Genomic DNA, 23,588 nt, shown 5'->3' on the forward strand with positions numbered 1-23,588 from the left:
GTGCCACAACTACTGAGCCTGTGCTTTAGAGCCCACAAGCCACAACTATTCAGGCCATGTGCCACAACTACTGAAGCCCACAACAAAAGAAGCCACCACAATGAGAAGCCTGTGCACCACAATGAAGAGTAGCCCCTGCTTGCTGCAACTAGAGAAAGCCCACATGCAGCAACAAAGACCCAACACAGCCAATAAATAAAATAAATAAAATTTAAAAAATATTAATAAATAAGTAAATAAAAGCAGCAAGTATAGATGCTCCAATTTCAACTTTTTCATGATGTAGGAAGTTTCTATCTGGTTATTTTCTCTCAACTTTCAGGGTTAAGGTCTTAGAGCTGGGCAATCTCCTAAAAAGCCCTTGGCTTCATCTCTAAATTTGTCTTATATCTATTTACTTTGCTTTTTTAAAGGATTATATCAGAATATTTTCCCATGAAGTTTTCCAATTTTAGGAAAGATTCACTTTTGGCTTCCAATAGCATCACTTCGTGTTCGCCGTAGGATCCATCGACGCCAACAATAAAAGCATGACTAAAGTAGTTAGTCCTGTTACAGAACAGGAAAACAAGTTTGAGGCAACAGAATTGATATTACTTACCTACAAGGAGTGAAGAACATAATTTTTATACTTTTCTTACCTTATCTGTAAAGCACGTAACATCAATGAGTGCTATTGTAAAACACACACACACACGTGGAAATGTCAATACCTCACTGATTTGTGAAATATTCAATACTTCCCTAACTTCCAAAATACTCACTTAGGGACTTCCTAGGTGGTGCGCAGTGGTTAAGAACCTGCCTGCTAATGCAGGGCACATGGGTTCGATCCCCGCTCCAGGAAGATCCCACCAAAGCAAAAAAAAAAAAAAAAAAAAAGACAAAATACTCACTTAGCCCAAGTTACTAGACTGAATGGCAACTTTAAAGAAATTCCATATCAACTTTGGTGAAATTCAGAGAAATGTTAAAGGTGCTTCTTATAACTGAGTCTAATAGAACTGTGAGCATTTATGTTCCTAGAACAGGGAAGCATGGAAACCAACTATAAGCCACTCGAATTTTTAAACTGTAGAGCCTACTCTTTCTAATAATATCAAAATAGCAAAATATTTTAATAATGCAAGACCTGTAAGTGCCCACTGTAAATTAAGGAAAAACACAGCCTCATACTCTAAGAGATTAGTAACCAGAATGGATATAGAACTCCCAAACAGATCATTAAAATAAAAAATAACCTGAGAGAAAAACAAGCAAAGGAAATGGAACAGGCAATTCTCAGCAAAGTAAATGAGCAACAACAAAAGATAAAGTAAATAACTCCTAAAATGCATATTAAAACATATCACTTTTCACAGGAAAACCTCCAAAATATTAAAACATCAGTCAATATCAAACACTGGAAAGGAAGTTGGGGAAAAAAGAATCTGCAAAACTGCTGAGTGTCAGATTTCCCTGGTGGCGCAGTGGGTTAAAAATCTGCCTGCCTATGCAGGGTACACAGGTTTGATCCCTGGGCCGGGAAGATCCCACATGCCGCGGAGCAACTAAGCCTGTGCGCCACAACTACTGAGCCCACGTGTTGCAACTACTGAAGCCCACGCACCTAGAACCCATGCTCAACAAAAGAAGCCACCACACTGAGAAGCCCACGCACTGCAACAAAGAACAGCCCCCTTCACCACAATGAGAGAAAGCCCACACGCAGCAACGAAGACCCAATGCAGCCAAAAATAAATAAACAAGCAAACAATTAAAAAAAAAAATCCAAAAAACACTAAGTATCAGCTGGTACAACCATGGTGGGGAACAACTCTGTCTAATAAAATCAAAACCAATCTGATGAATCCAGTAATCCTCTTGTAGACTCATATGCACACAAGAGAAACTCAAGATATAAACAGACAAATTAAATGCCACTGTATTTCTAAAACATAAGTAACAACTCACATGTCCGTCAAATGGGAAGTGGATTAAGTTGCAGTTTATTCACATCATGGAAAGCCCTGTATGTAAGATAATCATACAGGTTTAAAAGCTTAAAAATGATACAATTGATAATTACGCCAGTTTAACTGAAGTGAATTAGGAGTGTTCCTGGGAAACCAAGATATAAAGTCACCCTATTTACAGCAGTCATAAAGTCAGCATGAACTAGATCTCAGGAACAAAAAAAGTCACTTGCCAAATATGTACTGTATGATAGCCTTGAAATGTTTAAGTGTTTTTAGTATACACAAAACAATACCAGATATTGTTCATAGATACATAGGTAAATTTATTTTTAAAATAGTCTACATGTGAAGATAGGCAAACTGATCCATGAAACAGAATAAAGAAATATACTCACACATAAATGGACAATTGATTTCCAAAAGTGCAGACAATTCAGTAAAAAAAGGATACTGTTTTCAATAAATGGTGCTGGAACAACTGCATATTCATATATAGAAATAAAGTGAACCTCAATTCAAGCCTCACAGTATATTAAAATTTAACTCAACAGTTAGATTTCACTTAAAACTATAAAAAACTTCTAAAAGAACATCTGAATGACTTTGAGTCATTTTTGGATGCAACACCAAATGCATCACCTATAAGAGAAGGCATTGAGGGACTTTCCTGGTGGCATGATGATTAAGAATCTGCCTGCCAATGCAGGGGAAACAGGTTATATCCCTGGGCTGGGAAGATCCCACATGCCTCACAGCAACTAAGCCCATGTGCCACATCTACTGAGCCCACGTGCTGCAACTACTGAAGCCCGCACACCTAGAGCCTATGCTCCCCAATAAGAGAAGCCACCGCACTGAGACGCCCAAGCACCACAACAAAGAGTAGCCCCTGCTTGCCACAGCTAGAGAAAGCCCGAGTATAGCAACAAAGACCCAACACAGCCAATAAATAAATAAATAAATAAATAAATATTTTTTTAAATCCTATTAAAAAAGAAAAGAGAGAGAACAGGTTGATAATGTGAACTCTATCAAAATTAAAAGCTTTCAGGGACTTCCCCGGCGGTCCAGTAGTTAAGATTTGACGCTTCCACTGCATAGGGTTCGGGTTTGATCCCTGGGTCAGGGAACTAGGATCTCACATGGCATGGCAAAAAAAAAAAAAAAAATTAAACCCTTTCACTTTGCAAAAAACACTAGTAAGAGAATGAAAAGGCAAAGTGGACTTGAGGTAAATATTTGCAAAGCAACTTGTATCTAGAATATCTAAAGAACTCTCAAAATTGAATAATCACCCCATAAAAAATACGAGCAAAAGATCTAAAGAAGCAATTCAAAGGAATTATTTGAATGCCAAATAAGCACATGAAAAATGCTGAACATCAACACCATTAGTAATTACAGAAATGCAAATTAAAACCACAGTAAAGTACCACTACACATTTGTCAGAATGACAACTTAAAAGGCTGACCATACATACAGTGTTCGCTGGGATATCGAGGAAATGAAACCCTCAAATACTGTTGGCGGGAATGTCAAATGGTACAACTACTTTGGAAAAGTTAGGCAGTTTCTTAAGAAGCTTTATTTGTAACAGCCAAAAGCTGAAAACAAACCGATGTCCATCAACAGGTAAATGGATAAACAAATTGTGGTTTACTTACAGAAGAGAACAGTCAGTACTACTCAATTTTTTTTACAGCGCATACTGTATGATTCCATCTACATAAAAATTCTAGAAAGTATAAACTGATCTTCAGTGACAGAAAGCAGATAAGGGATGCCTGGGTGCAGAAGAGAAGGGGGAGTGGACAAGAGGGAATGCACAGAGGAGTGGACAAGAGGGAATGCACAGGAGCATGAGAAAACTTTTGGGGATGACAGCTACATTCACTATCTTGATTGTGGTGATGGTTTCATGGGTATAGACAATGCAAAAGCTATCAGATTGTGCACTTGAAATATGCACAGTTTACTGTATGTCAATTATACCTCAATAAAGCTGTTTTTTAACCCACCAATATAATAGCTTAGAAAGACAAAAGGTCATCTCAGGGGAAGAGAGAATGGGAACCTGTACAGGAAAAAAAGCAAACTTGAAAGATGCAAAATGTTAAGTGTCAATTCTGAGTACAATGACATTTAAGGGATCTTTTTACTCTATTGTAATAACATATCAAAAACACTAAGGAAAAATAAACAGCCAGGGTTTCTGTGTACTAACATGAATATGTATTAAATTATTGTAATTTTTGTTGCAAGGTTGTGCCACGTATTCAAACATTTGAAATTTGGCTTAGTTATCAGAAATAAAAATGCTTTCCCAGAACCAGAGAAACCAAGCTCAGACCAAGAGCAGCATAACTATCACTGTATCTACTACTGCTCAATCTATTTTCCAAACTCCTCACATTTATTACCTGCCACCCTCCTTCAAAATTCTTCCTGACAACTCCTTGGAGAAACAGGACAGGCAAAATATAAGCCTCAAGTACCTTTTAAAGAAAGAAAATGCTTAAAAAAGAGGCGGGGGGGGACACATCAAAAGGACACAACAGTCAAAACTGGAACAATTCGAGCAATAATAAGTAAAAAAGCAGAAATTAAGTTAGGGGAACACTGGATTACAACCCCAAAGACTATCCGTGAGCCCATAATGATATAAATTACTAAAAATTTTAAAATTAATGGGTAAATAGTGTTTAAAAAAATGGGAAAATGAAGTCTTTAAGAAAAAATGAGAAAAGAGACAAATCTTTCTCACAGAAGAATTTCAAATGATGTAGAAGAAACAAGGGAAGTAAAGAATCACCATGAGAACACCACCATAACAGCGTAAAGAATCACCATGAGAACACCACCATAACAGCGGCAAGCAAGATCCACTAATAAATGCAGGAATTACGGCGGGGGGGGGGACACACCGGCCGGACCACTTTAAAGAAACAGAATATTTGCCTAAGTTCAAAGTGTTTCCCCCAAAATGTTTAGTAACTACAGTGGTAGCTTTAATATATGTCCACAAATTCAAAGATTCTCCTCCCTTAGTAGCTAGCTCCTAATGAAAAAACTATGCAAAGGGAAAAAAATACTGCATCTGGTAGACACCACTTCAATCACGTGATCAAGGTTAAATTCAACCAGGAATATTATGTGCCCCATGATGTGGTGAGAAGGCTAAGCCACCTCAGTAGTATTCTCCCCAAAATCCATAACCTCAGTCTACTCAACACCTAGTACACCCAAATTGAGATCAAGTGTCATTACAAAGAAAACACAACAAACTGTCACAGATCAGAAAAGAGAAACCAAGGAGACATGAGGACTAACTACAATGTGGTATCTTGGATTGGATCCTGGAACAGAAAAAAGGACATTAGTGGAAAAATTCAGGAAATGCAAATAAGGTCAATCCTTTAGTTAACAGTATTTTATCCATGTCCACTTCTTATTTTTGATAAATGTACCAGGTAAGATGTTAACATTAGGGAAGCTGGGTAAAGGGTATACAAGATTTGTCTGTATTGCAACCCTTCTGTAAATCTAAAATTACCTCAAAAACACACTTCCCCAAAAGAGAAAAAAAATTCAAGACGAACTAGGAAACTTAATTCACTAACTTTTCTTGGTTTTTAACATCCCTTCCCCAATCCAGCATTAAAAGCTAGTCAGCTAGGTTTATAATTAAGCAACAATCTGTCCTTTCTCACCGAGATGAAAAAATACTTTTAACTATAAACTATATACTAATGCTTCATCTATGAAATTCCTTAAAAACATGAATTACCCATGCTTCAGATCTCATAAAGCACAGGTGGATGTATGCCAGGAATTCCCAAGAGTAAGCTCGAGGTAGTCCTTAAACATGGGGTATATTTAAGGCACAGCTGTTTAAAAAAACAAAAAACAAACAAACAAAAAAACACCTGGAAGGCAGGTAGGTACCACTGATGCCTTCTGAGATTCTAAAACCTTCAAAGGTTTTTGAATAAGGAAATATATCATATCCTTACTAGATACACCACGTGCTTTAAAGAATAATTTAGACAACTATTTGGGTTACAGAGCTCCAGGTCTTATAAGCAAAAACATGAGAATACCTAAGATGTGTGAAAGCACTTAAAAAATACATAAAGGGCTATACAAATTAACAATGATGCTGTCACATAGCCACTTAACAGCCACCAAGGATGACATTCCTACCAAGTTTAAGTGTGTCCCATCCAGGAAGCCAGCTTTTTTTCTCCAAACCATCTCTAATATTAACTTTTTATTAAATACGTGAAAAACAACACAGGCTAAACAGCCAAGCAAAATGACCTAACAGATTGGCCAGAGTGCAGAAGTGAAAATCTATCACTTATCATCTAAAGACGTGATTTTATTTACAAAGGCTACAGCCTACAAGAGAACTTTTAATTTTAAATTTTAATAACTTTCTGCTTTGTAAAGCCCCCTCTTTCCACTCTTCATGTGTAGATTTTTCCTAACTCTACACCCTCTTCACTGTATCATCAGGCTTGCAATTAAGCTTTCCCAACCAAAGCCAGACAGGGTGACCAAGAATACTAAAAAATAAGTAAATAAAAAATAAAAACAGAAAGCTGATTTTTGAGATTTAAAAACATAAACCTAGTTGTTCACCACAGTCTGATCAACTACAAGTGCGCTTACAGTTGCTGAATCTGAAACTTAACTCCATGGCTGGAAGGATAGGGTGGTACTAAGGATAGGATTGTACTAAGGATAGTATTGTTTCTAGCTATTAGAAACTGAGTTGGGGGTGGGGGGGGGAGCTTTTTTTCTTACCTACCTACTTTAACAGTTATCTCCCTTTTTAAAGTCAGTAAACTTTGTCAAAGGCAATCTTAAAGCACAATTAAATGAACATACAATGCATATTTGAATTCTGAAATATTTTAAAAAACAAATCTAACTGCAAAATCAAAGATCAAGTGGGTAACATTACTAAATTGGCAAAAAGAAAAAGAAAACTTGGTTTAGGTCACATTCAGGCTTTATACCAAACTTCATCTTTTAACACTGCCCCATCCATTCTAAGAACCATATACAATTCACAAATCTATAAAAATTTAGAACATAACCTCTGCGCTTTTACTTTCTAGGCAAAGTACCAAAACGAGTTTTTAAAAATGTAAATTACCAAAAACTGCTGTTAAGTAGGTCACCAAGAAACATCAAATCTCCTGATGTTCCCTTAGCCGACTGTCAGCTGAGAACAGCAAACTGAAGTGAGTTAAATAAAAGAACAAAGGACTACCTACTTTTCTACCAGTTAGAAGAGGTACAAAAGCTTAGATTCAAAGGATTTAACAACAAAAGTAACCTCTAGCATGGATGGGAGAGAGGGAGGTAGACAAGTCTTATATTATCACAATTTGCTTCAATGCATTTGTTCTTGATAAATGAATGCACAAGCTGGGCTACCAATCTGTGAAATACCAGTTTTCATATTCCTACCCAACTGATAACCTTTTGCCTGAAGCCAAGAACAGTATTTTTCAAAATATCTAAAGGGGAAACTAACAAAAATATCCCTCAATTAATGCACAAAGAATTTTCATTCTGATACATTTTACCTCAAGGAATAATTAGTGGATTCAAATTAAGGGTTTCAATGTATATCACTATGTCTTAACACTCGATAACAATGTTAATTCAATAGTTAACTGGTGTCTAAATGCAGGTAGCTGGAATTGCTACAGAAAGGCAAGTTCCAAGGAAAACAATGTTACACTCTAAGGCTATCTGTCATTCATGGCAACACCAACAAAGATTAAGAACCTGTCTGTAACATACCATGTTCATATACCTACTATTACTTTCTGTTAAGAAATACGGAAATTACTGGGTAAATAGATACACAAATGTTAAGTTTCCTTATAGCTTTTTAAATTACTTACAAGGATGTAAATGTGTTCCCTCTGGCAGCAAAAAAAGATTCTTATATAAAGACCAATCCTAAAAAGCGTCTGCACACACAAAATAGATAAATTTCTTAAAAAAAAAAGAAAAAAAGAAAAAAGGTTGACAACCATTCCAATCAAAATACTTCAGAAGAGCTAGCTCCAAAACTTTTATTGCAACTTTATCTCAAGTAGAGATATTTGTGACACAAAGTAATGATTTGGACCTGCAACACCGGAACTTTTATTTCAATAAGCCAAGTAATAAACTGGCTTTAAAAAATCTCAAATATAACTCTCCTAGAAAAACCTACACTCAAGTCTTTGAAGGTGCCTTCTACGTTTGCACATAACAAGCATATACATAATGTTAAATAAATGTATGTAGACAAGCTTTCATTCACAGAAGTTCCCAACTGCCATAAAAGGGAAGGTTTCCAACACCTCTCAGTCACCCCTAATTCACCTATCTTAGGCTCCACAGAGGTCAAATTCGTACTGTAAGTAGGCACCAAGCTTTCCGCTTCAATTTGAAATTTTCACTTATACATGCTGGCCAGATCCGAAACTCATCGCTTTGCAACATCATTTTCAACTATGTAAAACGAGGAAGTTAAACTATCTTCTCGAAGGTCCTTCTCAAAAGCCTGTTCCAATTAAAAAATAAAAAAGATTCAAGGTCTAATATCAGAACCTAACTTCCTGCTGGCGGGAACTTCCCATCAGCAGGCTGTACGTTTCAAATCTGACGAGGAACACTGCCCAAGACCATTTGGCTTTATTCATTTTATTCTGTACTTTTCCCAGAAGCTTTTACGGCAGCATAGCCATCAGCTACCTGTAGGAATATCTATAGAAAGGAACCCCAAACCGTTTCTTCTCCTTTGTCATAATCCCACGTCCAACCCTCGTCTCCCTGGAAGCCCACAACTGGCCCAAGTGCAAATGCCGCTGCAGTCCGCCTTCCGAGGCGGAGGCTGTCCCCGGTGACTAGCGCTCTGGGGGCAAAAGTGCCCTGGAGCCGCACAGGGCGCTGGAACAAAGAATAAAACCGGCTCGGGGACCAGGAGTCTGACGGCCTAGGTTCAAACAAATACCTGCCCCTTAGGGTCTGGACGCCTGTGACCGTGTCCCTCCACCTCCGGGCCTTCGAGTCCGCTGAAAACGGAGGGAAACCACCGTGCCTGCCTCATCGGCAGTAAAGACACACACAAGCTGCTCCGCACAGTGCCTGGCACACAGGGAGGCCTTGGGAAAATTATCATCACTCCACATCCCTGAACTCGCTGTTCCCCCTTCGCCCCTCGTAAACCCTAGGAGCAGCACTTCTGCTTCACGAGTCCAGAAATTCTCATGGCCCTTTCGTGCCCCCTACCCCCGCCCCAAAGGCCAGTCTCCGCTGTTCTTAACCTCCACCGGGTGAAGCTAGAGATCCCCCCAGGGGACGGAGGACTCGGCTGGCGGGCGGGCGAGCGGGCGGGAAAAAGCTGGCGAGCCCGCCGCGCGGGGGCCCAGGCCCCCGAGATCACGCCGGGGCGCGGGCGGCGGCCGCGGCTCGCTCTCGCCCCGCGTGGCCGTTGGGCGGGGCACGCGCACGCGGCGGGCGCGGACACGGCCACGCGCACCGGGCCGGTGGGGGCGGGGTGCGGAGGGCCTCCGCGCACCCGTACGCCCGCCGCGCGCGCCTGCCGCCGTTGCGGGGGAGGGGGTGGGCGCGCCTTGCGCGGCTGCCGTTCGGACTTCTCCTCCTTCTCCCCGCAGCCCCAGCGAGTCCCCGTCGCGGGGACGCCCAGCCCCGCCCACACGCCGGCGTACCTGCACGGCTGAGCGGGAGAGGAACAAGCGCTGCTCCACGGCACGACGAAAGGCAAAAAAACCCCTCACGCAACTGCGTCCGCACACACGCGTGCTCCGTCGCCGGGCTATATAAGGACGGCTCAGCCTAACTTGTTGCGGCCAGGTCGGGCAGGCTGGTGACCAATCCCGACTGCGTCCTCTGGGCTCTTCGAGCAGCAGTTGGGTACTGACTCAGGATGAAGGCGTGGCTCTTGATTGGCTTTGGCTCTTGCCTATGAGACTGTGAGGAGTTCGTTTCCCTAGTAACGGATTGGCACTGAGAGAGACCAATAAGGGAAAGAGACAGTGGGAAGGGGGGTGGGAGGTTCTTTGACCGATATCCACGGTAGCCAATAAATGTGGGGGGGTGCTCCCATTCGTTAAAACGTCTTCCCCAGGGCGGAGATCCGCTTTCCATGCAGGAGCGGTTGCTCCACAAGGTGGGGCCCGTGTACTTTGGGGAAGTAAACCCCAAGCAACTAGGAGGAGGGCGCCAGGGTGGCCAAAAGTCCCCGACCAATCGCAGGGCGGGAAGGAGCTGATTGACGCGGGGGTTGGACCGCACCAAGGAGACCGAGCACCCGGGCTGCCGTGCCCTCTGGGGCGGTCCTGAAGCTCTCCGGGCCCCGGCTTCTGTCCTTTTTCCTTTACTCACTTGTTGGGTGCGGTCCCTGAGGCCCCCTCTCCCGCCTTTTCCGCGCAGTTTGGTACTAGGGGAACCAGGTGGTGAAGTTTCCCGTTGTTTGGTTTTCTGTTTGGTTTTTTTTTCTTATACCAACTTTTTTATTTCCACGCGGCCGCCTAAGGGCACTTGCTGGCTCCCACCATTAGTCAGCACTATTGTTGGACAACTGCTCTGGGAAAACCGGAGAGGAAAGAAACTCCCGTTGTGTACCTAAGAGCCTGTTAAAAGGTCGCAGGTGAAAACCGTTGACTTTGAGGCTACCCATCTCTACCCTGCAGGTCAGTTCGTAGGTGTTCACCGAGGAACGGGAGTTTGTAAATTCTCCGACCGGTTTCAGTCTTTCTGCGACATCCTGAGCGTCACCACCACTGTCATTCAGATTTCCAGTTGCTGTGGGTGTCGGGGCTTATTTCTTCGGGTCGATCCGTCTTTAAAAGTTAGCTTGTCAAACTCCTATCTGGGCACCCCGAATCTTTCCCGAAACACTTCAGAGACTAAGTGGCGCTCCAGCCTGGTCCTGTCCACGTCTCTTACGGTTTTGTTGGGCCCTCTGTTGGTCACCACGAGCATTTTATATGGAAATACAGAGACACGCCTCGGTCGGTTCTCCTTCCAGGCATGTGACCTTGCGGAAGGGGCTCTGGTTGAGTTTTGCAATTTGGAAATGAAGCACGTGGAGCCTCTCTGTTGGGGAGGAAGGGGCGCGCGCAGCAGCCTGGTGGGGTCGGGGGTGCTGCTCCAGGACCGAAGTGGGAGCATCCCTCTGGCCCCCCAAGCCCACTCCCACATCGGCCTCGCTCATTCAGGTTTTATTGAGTCAGAAATGATCGAGACACTGTCCCTGCCCGCTGTCACCCATTCAACAAACCGGACCGCCGTGCGGCGCTGGGAGCGCCCAAAACTGCAGAAGGGGCGTGTGAGGCTATGGGGGCACCGGAGGGAACTCAGCTCAGAGGAGAGAAGTTGCTAAAGGTTTTCCTAAAGGAACCCCCAGGATCCTGTTAGCCTTGCTAAGGTGTTTGGACTATATTTTGAGGGAGGTGGAGAGCCCCTGAAAGATTTCTTGAAGGGTGAACTAAGATATTTACATTTTACAAGAAGACTTTCCAAACCGAAACGCTAATGAGAGCGGATTGGCAACACTTCAAATTAACAGATTGGTAATTTAACCCAGGTGGCCCATGGTGGGGGTCAAGGCTATTCTTAATCACATTTGGAGGGAATTTTGAGTGATAAGATCTGTTAGGCTGTTTGGCATTCTGTTAAAATTGTCTTGCTTGATAGCCACTTTTTTTTTTTTTTTACATCAAGAGGCATGTACTGGAACTTCCCTTAGTGGCACAGAGGTTAAGAATCCGCCTGCCAGTGCAGGGTACATGGGTTCAAGCCCTGGTCCAGGAAGATCACACATGCCACAGAGCAACTAAGCCCATGGGCCAAAGCTACTGAGCCTGCGCTCTGGAGCCTGTGAGCCACAACTGTTGAGCCCGTGTGCTGCAACTACTGAAGCCCGCGCACCTTGGAGCCTGTGCTCTGCAAGAAGAGAAGCCATTGCAATGAGAAACCTGCTCACCCCAACGAAAAGTAGCCCTCGCTCGCTGCAACTAGAGAAAGCCCACGTGCAGAAATGATGACCCAACTCAGCCAATAAGTAAATATATTCCTTTTTAAAAAAGCACATACTAGGTGTTCATTATAGCACTGTCAGCTTTGTTATGATATTTTAAAACTGAAAATGTAATTGTTTATCAATTTGCAAACTGATTAACCACTAATATGCCTGTAATATAGAATACTATGTTACTATGTAGCAGTTGAAAACAGAATGAGGTTGAACTATAGTGATTTGAGTTGGTCTCCAGTAGTTAATTGGATTGTTAACTGACAAAAATCAAATTCAACAAAACATACAGTGAGTTCCCGTTTATGTTAAAAATGAAAAACCCAAACTCCTGATTTCTATATGTTAAAATAAGTATGGAAGTGTAAGGTCGGGGAGGGGGGGGAGTTCTAAATTTAAAACAAGTCATTGCCCCTAAGGATTCCCCTAGATTGGGAACCACAGAGATAACATATTATTTGAAAGTTTTGCGATGAGATTGTGTTCATGTACTGTGTTCTCCAGTAGGGGGTAGGAAGAAAAGAAGGGGAAATGGATTACCAGAGGGAGAATGTGGACAAGTCCCCTCAGGTGGCTGTGACTATCTTCCATGGGAGAGAACAAGTTGGCATCTTCCTGTGGTCATTTCCCTACTGGAATCATAAACCCTCAGGACCCAGATGCTGGATACTTAGTAAATGTTCAGTGAGCAATTTACCACCATGGAAGAGTCTGGAGCGCTGGTTCTCAAGATGGGGGAGATTTTGCCATTAGGATACATATAATCTTTTCACAACGAGGTAGAGGGGCTACTGGCATCTAATGAATGGAGGCCAGGGAAGCCCAGGAGTACCCCTGTGACGAAGTGGGTAAAATTAATAGTGCCAGGGGTGAGAAACCCTGATCTGGTCATCTAAGGGAGAGTACCCGGCCTCCTGCTGGTCTTTCTACTAGCAAACAAATTCTGCAAACCCCTTCAAAACAGGACTTCACCCTTTTCTTCCTGCCAGTTCTCCCCAAAGCTCTGAGAATGAGGGTGGAAATGAAAGAGAGAAACACCCCCTGGGGCCCTTCCTGGTACAAATCCTTTCCAGGAATTTTCAGGAAAAAGACTTCAGCCTCCTTGATCTTCCAAGAGGGAGGTTCAAACAGTTGCTAGTTGGGGAAGGGAGAGAATAAGGAGACAAAAGAGGAGCAGTCAAGAAACAATAGTGAAGCCTTGGGCCAGGGTCTCGGTTCCTCTTCAAAAAATATACATAATATTTTTGACTTCTTTTGTAGGAACTAAGGCCCCCACCTAGGAGGAGGATGGTAACTTCAGGCTGAGCACAAGATTCCTAGAACCACCCAGTTACCTCACCATCAACCAATCACACACCCTGCAGCCCGCTCCCCAAATTTGGCCTGTAAAAATTTCTCTCTAAAAACCATAAGGGAGTTCAGGGGTTTTTGAGCCTGGGCCACCCATTCTCCTTACACGGCCCTGCAGTTAACCTTTCTGTGCTCTAAACTCCAACATTTAGGTTTGTTTAGCCTCACTATGTGTCTGGCACACGAAGTTGTGTTTAGTAACAGAAGTATGGGCAGGACCCCAGAAAATACAGTTTTGTGGAGAGAATGGAAGAGTGGTGCATTAGGTAATGCTCTAAGAATATCATCTGAGGGACTTCCCCAGTGGCACAGTGGTTAAGAATCTGCCTGCCACCCGAGGGAGGGAGGGGGGGGAGTTGAGGGAGGGAGGGAATATGGGGATATGTGTATAAAAACAGATGATTGAACTTGGTGTACCCCCAAAAAAATAATTAAAAAAAAAAAAAAGAAAGAATCTGCCTGCCAATGCAGGGGACACGGGTTTGAGCCCTGATCCTGGAAGATCCCACATACCGTGGAGTAACTAAGCCTGTGCGCCGCAACTACTGAACCTGTGCTCTACAGCCCTCGAGCCACAACTACTGAAGCCCATATCCCGAGAGCCCATGCTCTGCAACAACAGAAGCCACCACAATCAGAAGCCCATGAACCTCAATGAAGAGTAGACCCTGCTCGCCACAACTAGAGAAAGCCCATGTACAGCAATGAAGACCCAATGCAGTCAAAAAATAAATAATAAATTTAAAAAAAAATCATCTGAATCAGTATTTCCCAAACATAGCTAACCACTCAGGAAGGATGATTAAAAATATGTGCCTGTATGTACCTTTAACTGTTAAACTTCTACCTATGAACAAAGACCCAGTGTAATAATATTCATTGCAGCACTACTTACAGTAGAGACAGGAAACAACCCAAATGTTGAGCTATATGGGACTGGGTAGATACAATACAATACAGTGTACTCTTAAAACAGTGCAACTCAGATTGGGACTTGAACCCACAGTCTTTTAACTGAGATCACACACCTGGTCTCAGGATTTAACCAAGCTCAGGTTCTTGATGTCTCACCACAGAAGGAATTCAGTGAGAGACAAAGTGATAGGTAAGAAGTGGATTTATTTAGAGAGAAACACACTCCACGGAGAGTGTGGGCCATCTCAGGTGAGAAAGGCCCCAGGGTATGGGGTTGTCAGTTTGTGAAGGGGTGGGTCATTTCATAGGCTAGTGAGTGGGAAGATTATTCCAGCTATTTTGGGGAAGGGGTGGGGATTTCCAGAAATTGGGCCGCTGCCCACTTTTTGACCTTTAGGGTCAGCCTTGGAACTGTCAGGCTGCCTGTGGGTGTGTCATTTAGCTTGCTGATATGTTACAATGAGCATATACTGAGGCTCAAGGTCTAGTGGACTCTTATCGGCCATCTTGGACCTATTTGGTTCTAATCAGTTTATGTAGTGTCCTCGGGCTATGTCATTCTTCTAAAGGTTCTGCCCTGCCCCCTTCCCTCCTATTTCACTCTTACAGTGGACTCCCATGTAATAGTGGAGAACATGAGGCAGATCTATGTGTACAGTTATAAAGATCTCCAAGAGACATCAATAAATGAAGACAGGAAGAACAGAAAAGGGGGGAGGGGGCCATTACTAATGGGGCAAATATTTCTATTAAGATATTCTGTATTACTATAGTTGTCCATGCACCATCAGTGTGGTTTTGCTGTACATGCACAGGTAGTATCTGGAAGGAGTCATAAGAACCTGGCAATGATTCATATATAACTAGTATGTATAAAATAGATAACTAATAAGAAAAAATATCAAATTGTACACGTTAAATATACGTAGTTTATTGTATGTCAATTATACCTCAATAAAACTTTTTAAAATTAAACTGAGCAAAGGATTTTTTTTTATATTGAGGTATAGTTGATTTGCAATGTTATATTAGTTTCAGGTATACAACACTGTGGTACAAAATTGTTATAGATTATGCTCCATTTAGAGTTATTATAAAATACTGGCTCTATTCCCTATGCTGTACAATATATCCTTGTAGCTTCTTTATTTTATACATAGTAGTTTGTACCTCTTAATGCCCTACCCATATCTTGCCCCTCCCACTTTCATCTCCCCACTGGTAATCACGTTTGTTCTCTGTATCTGTAAGTCTGTTTCTTTCTTTATATTTTATTTTAGTCTTTTTTTTTTTAGATTCCACATATAAGTAAAAAAGAAAAGAAACAAGAAACTGTCATTGGTTGCTAACAGGGAGGGCCAGGGTTGGAGAAAGGTTTAGTTTTCATTCATTCAAAGTACTCTTTGGTACTTTATAATTTCTTTAAAGATGTGCATGTATAAAATGTTATACATTTATATTTGAACATAAATTCAATGTTAACTATAGATTTTAATAGTGATATGAGGAACTACATATACAAAAACTTTGATCTTTAAAACAAACAAAATGGAATACTACATTACCCCTTTCAATATATGAGGTCTTTTGGAAAGGAGGCATTAAAGTTTTAATCTGCTTCCCTCCCCAGACTACTAACCCCTTTTCATTTTCCTCCTTAGCATACAAAAATCATACAAAGATCCAAAGAGACCCTTTACTGGCTTAGAAATGCATGCCTAATTGGATCCCTCTCTCTTTCAGCATTGACTGCAAACACATCACCTCCTCAAACTCTGACCAGTGCCTGAGCCAGGCACCTTGTTCTCTACAAAGATCATTTCATGTAATAGTCACAACAATCCTATATCCCATTTCTCAGAAACAGGCTCAGAGAGAGTAAGCAAGTTGCCAACGGTCACACAGCTAGGGCGAGAAACTGGGACTCTGACTTCAAGTCTGTGTTCTTTTACCCACTTGTCAGTACTGCCCAGGGAAGGACAATACAGCCCCAAGTAGAGAAAAGGGGCAGGACCTCCTCAGAAACCCCTGAGAGGCTGGGATTTTCTTTCATTTTTCTCAGGCACAGCACCAGGTATTGCTGCATAAGACAGCTTTCCAGGTGGTTTGAGAGTTGAATCCACGGCAAATCCTGGTAATCTGCAGCCAAAGCTCTTTGCAAAAAGAGCACACTTTGGTACCATCTACAGACCTAGGTTTCCTCACTTCCTGTGGCTTATAAAAGGGACAAAAACTTGGAGTCCAAATAACGTAGTATGTATTAAGCAACTTCTATGTGATAGGCATGGTGTTCTAGGCACCGTGTTTGAGTCTCTCCTTATAAAAACTTTTCATGAACTTCATGAAGTATTAACTCCATTTTACAGCAGTAGAAACTATGGCTCAGAAAGGTTAAATGACTGGCCCAAGTTCACATACCTTGGAAGTGGCAGAGCTGGTATTCAAATTCAGGTTAACAGCACTCTAAACCCAAAGCCCAAAAAGGAAAAAGGGAACAATAATAGAATACATATAATAGCTCATCTAATCCTCAAACTGCTCACTTTAACACATGGGGAAACCAAGGCAAAAATAAGTTAAATAATTGTTCACTCATCAAATTGAAAAAATGATAATTTGCTAAAATCAGATGTTGACAAGCATGTGGAAAAATATTCTCATATACTACTAGTATAAAATATAAATTAGCATGGGACTTCCCTGGTGGTCCAGTGGCTAAGACTCCAAGCTCCCAATGCAGGGGGCCCGGGTTCAATCCCTGGTCAGGGAACTAGATCCCACACATTACAACTAAGAGTTCTCATGCTGAAACTAAAGATCCCGCACATGGCAACGAAGGTTCCCGCATGCCACAACTAAGACTCAGCTCAGGCAAAGAAATAAATAAATAAATAAATAAATAAATAAATAAATAAATAAATTAGCATGACCATTCCAAGGGCTATTTGAATGCATCTGTTGAAATTAAAATTCATACACTCTATGACCCAGAGATTCTCCTTTTTTATATCCATTTTGAAGAAACACTCCCACATGCATACAGTGAGCAAAGATGTTCATTTTAGCATTGTTTGTAATATTAAAAAATAATCCAAACTTCTCTCAATAAAGGGATATCTAAATTTACAATAATAAATCCATACTAGAGAATTTTATGCAGTAATTTGAAAGATTGTGTTAGTTTATAGTATGTGTATATATGTGTGTTTATATACATAGATATTCATATTTTAAGTATATATAACAATATTATATAGCATAAATCTCCAGAGCACATTAATTAAAAAGAGCATCTTACAGGGACTTCCTAAGTGGCACAGTGGTTAAGAATCTGCCTGCCAATGCAGGGGACACAGGTTCCATCCCCGCTCCAGGAAGATCTCACATCCCTCGGAGCAACTAAGCCTGTGCACTCTAGAACCCATAAGCCACAACTATTGAACCCCTGTGCCACAAGTAATGAAGCCCATGGGCCTAGAGCCCATGCTTCGCAATAAGAGAAGTCACCACAATGAGAAGCCCACAGACCGCAACCAAGAGTAGCCCCGCTCACCACAACTGGAGAAAGCCTGTGCCACAACAAAGACCCAAAGCAGCCAACAAGTAAATAAGTAAATAAATAAATACATTTATTTTTAAAAAATGTGGTGGTTGTCTACTTTAAAAAAATAAAAATAAAAAAATAAAGACAGGCATGAATGGAAATTCCCTGGCAGTCCAGTGGTTAAGACTCCATGCTTTCGTTGCTGAGGGCGCGAGTTCAATCCCTGGTCAGGGAACCAAGATCCTGCAAGCTGTGGGGCACATCCAGAAAGATAATAATAATTTAAAATATATGTATAGGCATAACCATGTGCTTTGCTTTGATCAAAACAATGTAAGTGGAAATGATACATCTCCTCCAGGCAGAGAAGTCTTTGGAGCTGGTGACCATTGCCGAGATCTTCCCTCCCCACCCCACCCCAACATTCAATGTTGTCCCATATGGATAATCTCCCTCTACCTGGATCCCTGGGCAAAAACAATTTGCACACAACCGTTCCTCCAAGGTCCCAACTTGCAGTGGGCATGTGGCATGAGCAAGAAATAAAGCCATTGAGGTTTGAGGATTATTTGTAACCACAGCATTACTTGGCCTATCCTGCCAATAACAGATAGGTTTCCAGATATTCCAGTTTTTCAGGAGATACTCAAAATCTGGGTCATCACGTGACATCACTCAGTGTTCTTTTTTTCCTTAACATTTTATTAATGGTATAAAAATGTTTTGCTCTCACTTTAAAACAACGCAATGAAATAGTCTAAGAGGATTATATAACTGAATTCATTCTTTTTTTAAACTCTATTGGGAATTTTAATTTTTTTAATGCTTTTCTTAGTTCTTATAATAAAGAAGCAACTAACTTTACATGCCATTCTACAAGTAGATTTGTTTTCAATTGTGGTAAAATATAGAGAACATAAAATTTACCAATCGAACCATTTCTAAGTGTAGAGTTCAATAGCATCTAGTACACTCACAATGTTGTCTAACCACACTCAGTGTTCTAAAATGTCCACTACTCTAAAAATATTTTGAACACTTTAGGAACTGAATAAAATATGTCTACAGGCCAGATTGGGCCAATTTGCAACTCTGCCAGATGCTATGCTCCCTCTCCCAAGCCTGCAGCCCAAATTCCCTTGGCTTTGTAGCCCCTCTCTTCTCATGCCTGGGCTTCTCTGCAGGCCCTTTCAGCTCAGAACCTTTGATCCCAGGCTAAGGGTTCCTTAGTGGATAAATCAGTGAAGCAGCTAGTGCATACATGTATTATAACACAGAAAATAGATACTTGGTCTCCTGGAGGGAGTAGGCAGCAGCTATAAAGGCCTCTCTTTGCAAAGCTTAAACCCAGCATCTGCCAAAGGATGCTCCAGTAGGTGGAGTCCAGAGGTAGGGTATCCCTGGAAGAAGGCAACAATCACTTTCTGAGAACCCACCACTACACATGACCGTAGTCTATACATCCCTATCCTCCCAGCAACAGTCAGCCAGAAAGGGCCCATTTCCCAGGCCCACTGGCTTAGTGATGAACTGACTTACCCAAGTTGACAAGGCTAGTAATGTGACTGCTGCTGGGCAGTCTGGAACTCAGAATTCCCGAACTCTGCTTTTTAAAAATATTTTTCTCTGTGTTTCTTTATTCTTTTTTTTAAATAAATTTATTTATTTATTTGTTTGTTTATTTATTTATTTTATTGGCTGTGTTGGGTCTTTTTTGCTGTGCGTGGGCTTTCTTTAGTTGCGGTGAGTGGGGGCTACTCTTCATTGTGGTGTGCGGGCTCCTCATTACTGTGGCTTCTCTTGTTGCGGAGCATGGGCTCTAGGCGCATGGGCTTCAGCAGTTGTGGCAAATGGGCTCAATAGTTGTGGTTCATGGGCTGTAAAGCACAGGCTCAATAGTTGTGGCGCACAGGCTTAGTTGCTCCGAGGCATGTGGGATCTTCCTGGAGCAGGGATCAAACCTGTGTCCCCTGCATTGGCAGGCATATTCTTAACCACTGGGCGACCTAGGAAGCCCTCCTGTGTTTTAATACATATTCATTACAGAAAATATGACAGAAAAGTTTCTAAAAGGAAATAAAGATCATCTGTCATATTGGAAAGGGTAAGAATAATACACATAAATCTGGAGATAGGAAAATGTACTTAATAAAACTTTGAGAGGCAACCTGGCTATATCAAAATTAAAAATGAACAGCAATTTCACATCTAGGAATTTATTCTACACAAAATTTTAAGCAAAGATGTATATGTATACAGATTGTCATTATATCACTGTTATTAACATTAAGAGACTGGAAGCAACCTATATGTCCAATGGTGGGGGACCATATCAGGAACATGTCAGTGGCAAGTAACAGGAAGTCTGAGTAGCAGGAGCTAAAATAAAGGTGAGCTTACATTTTTGACACAATGAGTCTGGAGGCAAGATCCAGCTTGCAACAGTTCAGTGAGCACACAGCCAGAATTAGATTCTCTTGGCATTTCCCTTATGGTTGCAAGATGGTGCACCTGTGCTCTAGGTATCTTATCAGCAATCTAGGCAGGAAGGGGAAAGGAGTGGTATCTGTTCCCTTTGTGAGGAAAGCAAGAATTTTCCCAGAAGCCTCCCAGCAGACTGCTTTTGACTCAGGCCTGAGTCATATTATGTGGGCACAGTTGGCTGCAAGAGAGGATGGAAAAGCAAGTATTTAGGGACTCCAGCCTCTACAGTAGCTAGAGTAAAAAGATTGAGAATGAGTGTTGGATTAACCAACCAAAGATTTTTGCCATAGGGACTGGTTAAATAAATTATGGTACAACTGAATAGTAGAACACCATGTAGTGCTAAAAAGAATGAAGGGAATTGATATGTACTAGTAAAGAACAATCGCTAAGATATTTTGTAAAGTGAGAAAAACAAGGGGCAAAACTGTACATAGTACAGCTTTTGTTTGAAAGAGGGGAGTAGGGTAGGAAGGAGACTGACTTTTCCTTCTGTATCTTTTTGTGCTATTTGAAATTTTAAAAATAATCTGTACAGCACTTCCTTGGTGGCACAGTGGTTAAGAATCCACCTGCCAATGCAGGGGACATGGGTTCGAGCCCTGGCTGGTTTGGGAAGATCCCACATGCTGCGGACCAACTAAGCCCACACGCCACAATTACTGAGCCTACACTCTAGATCCTGCGAGCCACAATTACTGAGCCCATGTACCACAACTACTGAAGCCCACACACCTAGAGCCCATGCTGCACAACAAGAGAAGCCACCACAATGAGAAGCCTGCACACCACAACGAAGAGTAGCCCCTGCTCGCCACAACTAGAAAAAACCCGTGAGCAGCAACAAAGACCCAAAGTAGCCATAAATAATTAAATAAATAAATAAACCATAAAAAGTTATTTTAAAAAAAGAACTAATCAAGAGAGCTAAATAAAAACATTAACATCTTGAAAAAAATAATATGTACATTGGGATTTTGCCTGTAATCCCACACCCATCCAAGATAACTTCTAGTAACATTTGCTGTAGTTCATTTCAGGCTTATTTTCATAAGTAAATGGAATGTATGTATACAGTCATATACAGGAACTATAATCCCGTACATTTTCCTCCCCTCTTTGATAGGTCTTCGCTTGCTATCGCTCGTCAGTTTTCAAAATGCTGCTTAGCATTAAATCGCACTCTCCCTGCTTAGCCCACTCCTCCCCAGTTCTCTGAGCTCTTCACTCTTCCTCTGCCTTTCCTTTACTCCCTCCCCTGCTTCCCACAGGGATCTTGCTTTCCCCAGAGTCAGTGTGCCATTGTCCCCAGTGCTAGCTTCACTGGTCTTCCTCCCTCCCTCCCTCCCTTCTTTCCTTCCTTCCTTCCTCCCTCCTTTAGGAAATGCCTGACAGGTAGGGAGATGGTGGAGAGTTAATAGGTGAGCATTTTGCCAGTAGGGGAAGACACAGTGCCAGGGAGGCCAGCAGAGATTCTAGCAATTAGAAGAATTCTAATATTTTTTGACGCGTACCCTGTGCCAAGCAATGTGCTAGACAATATGCACACATTACCATGTTTATTCCTCCAAACAATACTTCAGTGTAGGTTTCTTTGAGGGAACCATATGCCCTGGAACAGTCATGGTGTATGCCTGTTGTCCTGACATCATTATTAATGGCATCCCCTTTCACCCTCTAAAGGTTCGGATAAAAAATTGTATAGTTATCTTAACTACTCCCTTTTACTGAAACACTTTATTTTTTTAGCCACACTGCATGGCTCGTGGTATCTTAGTTCCCTGACCAGGTATTGAACCCATGCCCCCTGCAGTGGAAGCTCAGAGGCCTAAACACTGGAACACCAGGGAATTCCCAAACTACGTCCTTTTGTAACTGAGAATACTGAGGCTTAGAGAGGTAAAGCAATCTGTCCAAGGATACACAGCCGGTAAATAATAGGGCCAAGATTCAATCTCTGGTATACATGGCTTTGCTATGGACTGAAATGTGTTCCCCCAAATTAGTAGTTGATGCCCTAATCCCCTCCCAACTCCCTGCCACATCCAACCAATGTGGCTGTATTTGGAGACAGGGCCTTTAAGGAGGTGATGAAGGTTAAAAGAGGGGGACCCGAATTCGATAGAGCTGGTGCTCTTTTAAGAGGAGAAGGAGACACCAGAGCTAGCTAGCCTAACTCTGTGAGGACACAGCAAGAAGGCAGCTGTCTGCAAGCCAGGAAGGGAGCTCTCACCAGAAACCAAATGGGCTGGCATCTTAATCTTGGACTTCCCAGCTTCTAGAGCTGTGAGAAATGTGAGAAATAATTTTTTGTTGCTTAAGACACCCAGTCTGTGATACAATATTTTCTTATAGCAGCCTGAGCAGATTAGGATGGATTCTAATATCCACACCCCTTCCACTCACCATGCCTAATCATCTAGGGCAAGTGTGAGTCAGTAACTGGTCCCAGTTTAGACTTATCCCTTCTATTCTGTTTTAAGGGTTTTTTTGTTGTTGTTGTTGGTTTGTCTCTTTTGGCTGTGCGGCAGGTGGGATCTTAGTTCCCTGACTAGGGATCGAACCCATGCCCCCTGCAGTGGCAGCATGAAGTCTTAACCACTGGACCACAGGGAAGTCCTGTTTTCCTTGAACTTAGACTAAGGGTGGAACCATCATCCTCTTCCCTAAACTGAAGTGGGCAAGTTGTCACCCCCTGAATCAGTCTGGGTCCAATCAGGAGAGGGAAACCACAACATAATTTGAAATAGAAGAGTTTAAGGATTATAATGGAGCTAGAGTAATGAGGGATTGGCTAGTAAGAAGTAAAGGGAACTCTAAAGAATATAGGAATAGCAGATTCGGGGAGCAGCCACTGCCCCTAGGGCTAAAATAGGAAAGTGGAGTGCCCAAAGAAGAATCCTGCACCCCACTCATCCAGGCTGAGATCCACCCCTTGTGAATGGCAGAGGAATGGCTATGGTGTCATGCTGGTGGAACTTGCTAGAAATTCACCCTCTAGGGTGGAAGACTGCCCTCTAGGATGCTGGAGAAAGCAGTCACAGAGAACCATCTCACTGTAGTTACTCTATGAAAGTGCATAAGCAGGGTAGGTACTGGGGGAAGCTGCTGGCTGCTGGGTGCTGCTGGTCCCTGAACACAGCAGCAGCCTGGTGCTGAGGCAGCCATCCTCAGAAGCTAGACAGAGGCCAATCACACATACTGCAAGAGCCTGGAGAGCGAGCACACTGGAATCAAAAAGGAAACCTTTTCTCCTCCAGGGCCTCT

General features: G+C 42.1%; 1 protein-coding gene and 1 long non-coding RNA gene across 5 annotated transcripts in view; one reads left to right on the top strand and one right to left on the bottom strand.

The window, feature by feature from the left end:
* G3BP1 (G3BP stress granule assembly factor 1) overlaps positions 1-9,859 on the bottom strand; it is a 32,882-nt gene extending 23,023 nt beyond the window's left edge. The window contains exons 1-2 of one of the 4 annotated variants that reach the window (XM_057730465.1): positions 8,984-9,463; positions 765-838 (exon numbers count right to left, since the gene is read on the bottom strand). Coding sequence is in view for 1 of the 4 variants with exons in the window: in XM_057730444.1 (XP_057586427.1) it covers positions 8,984-9,151 (168 nt within the window). In the remaining 3 variants the exon portion in view is untranslated. Of the gene's footprint in view, positions 1-764; positions 839-7,883; positions 7,978-8,983; positions 9,464-9,701 lie in introns of those variants that run through there. The other 3 variants (XM_057730454.1, XM_057730474.1, XM_057730444.1) reach the window with 3 other exon arrangements.
* A 140-nt stretch (positions 9,860-9,999) lies between these two features.
* LOC130850958 (uncharacterized) lies at positions 10,000-13,704 on the top strand. Its single transcript, XR_009053082.1, has 3 exons — positions 10,000-10,685; positions 11,719-12,058; positions 13,289-13,704. It is a non-coding gene; the product is annotated as an uncharacterized LOC130850958 (long non-coding RNA).
* Positions 13,705-23,588: the final 9,884 nt, after the last annotated feature.

Source organism: Hippopotamus amphibius, chromosome 1 (genome assembly GCF_030028045.1).
Source record: "Hippopotamus amphibius kiboko isolate mHipAmp2 chromosome 1, mHipAmp2.hap2, whole genome shotgun sequence".
In the NCBI taxonomy this organism is placed as follows: Eukaryota; Metazoa; Chordata; class Mammalia; order Artiodactyla; family Hippopotamidae; genus Hippopotamus; species Hippopotamus amphibius.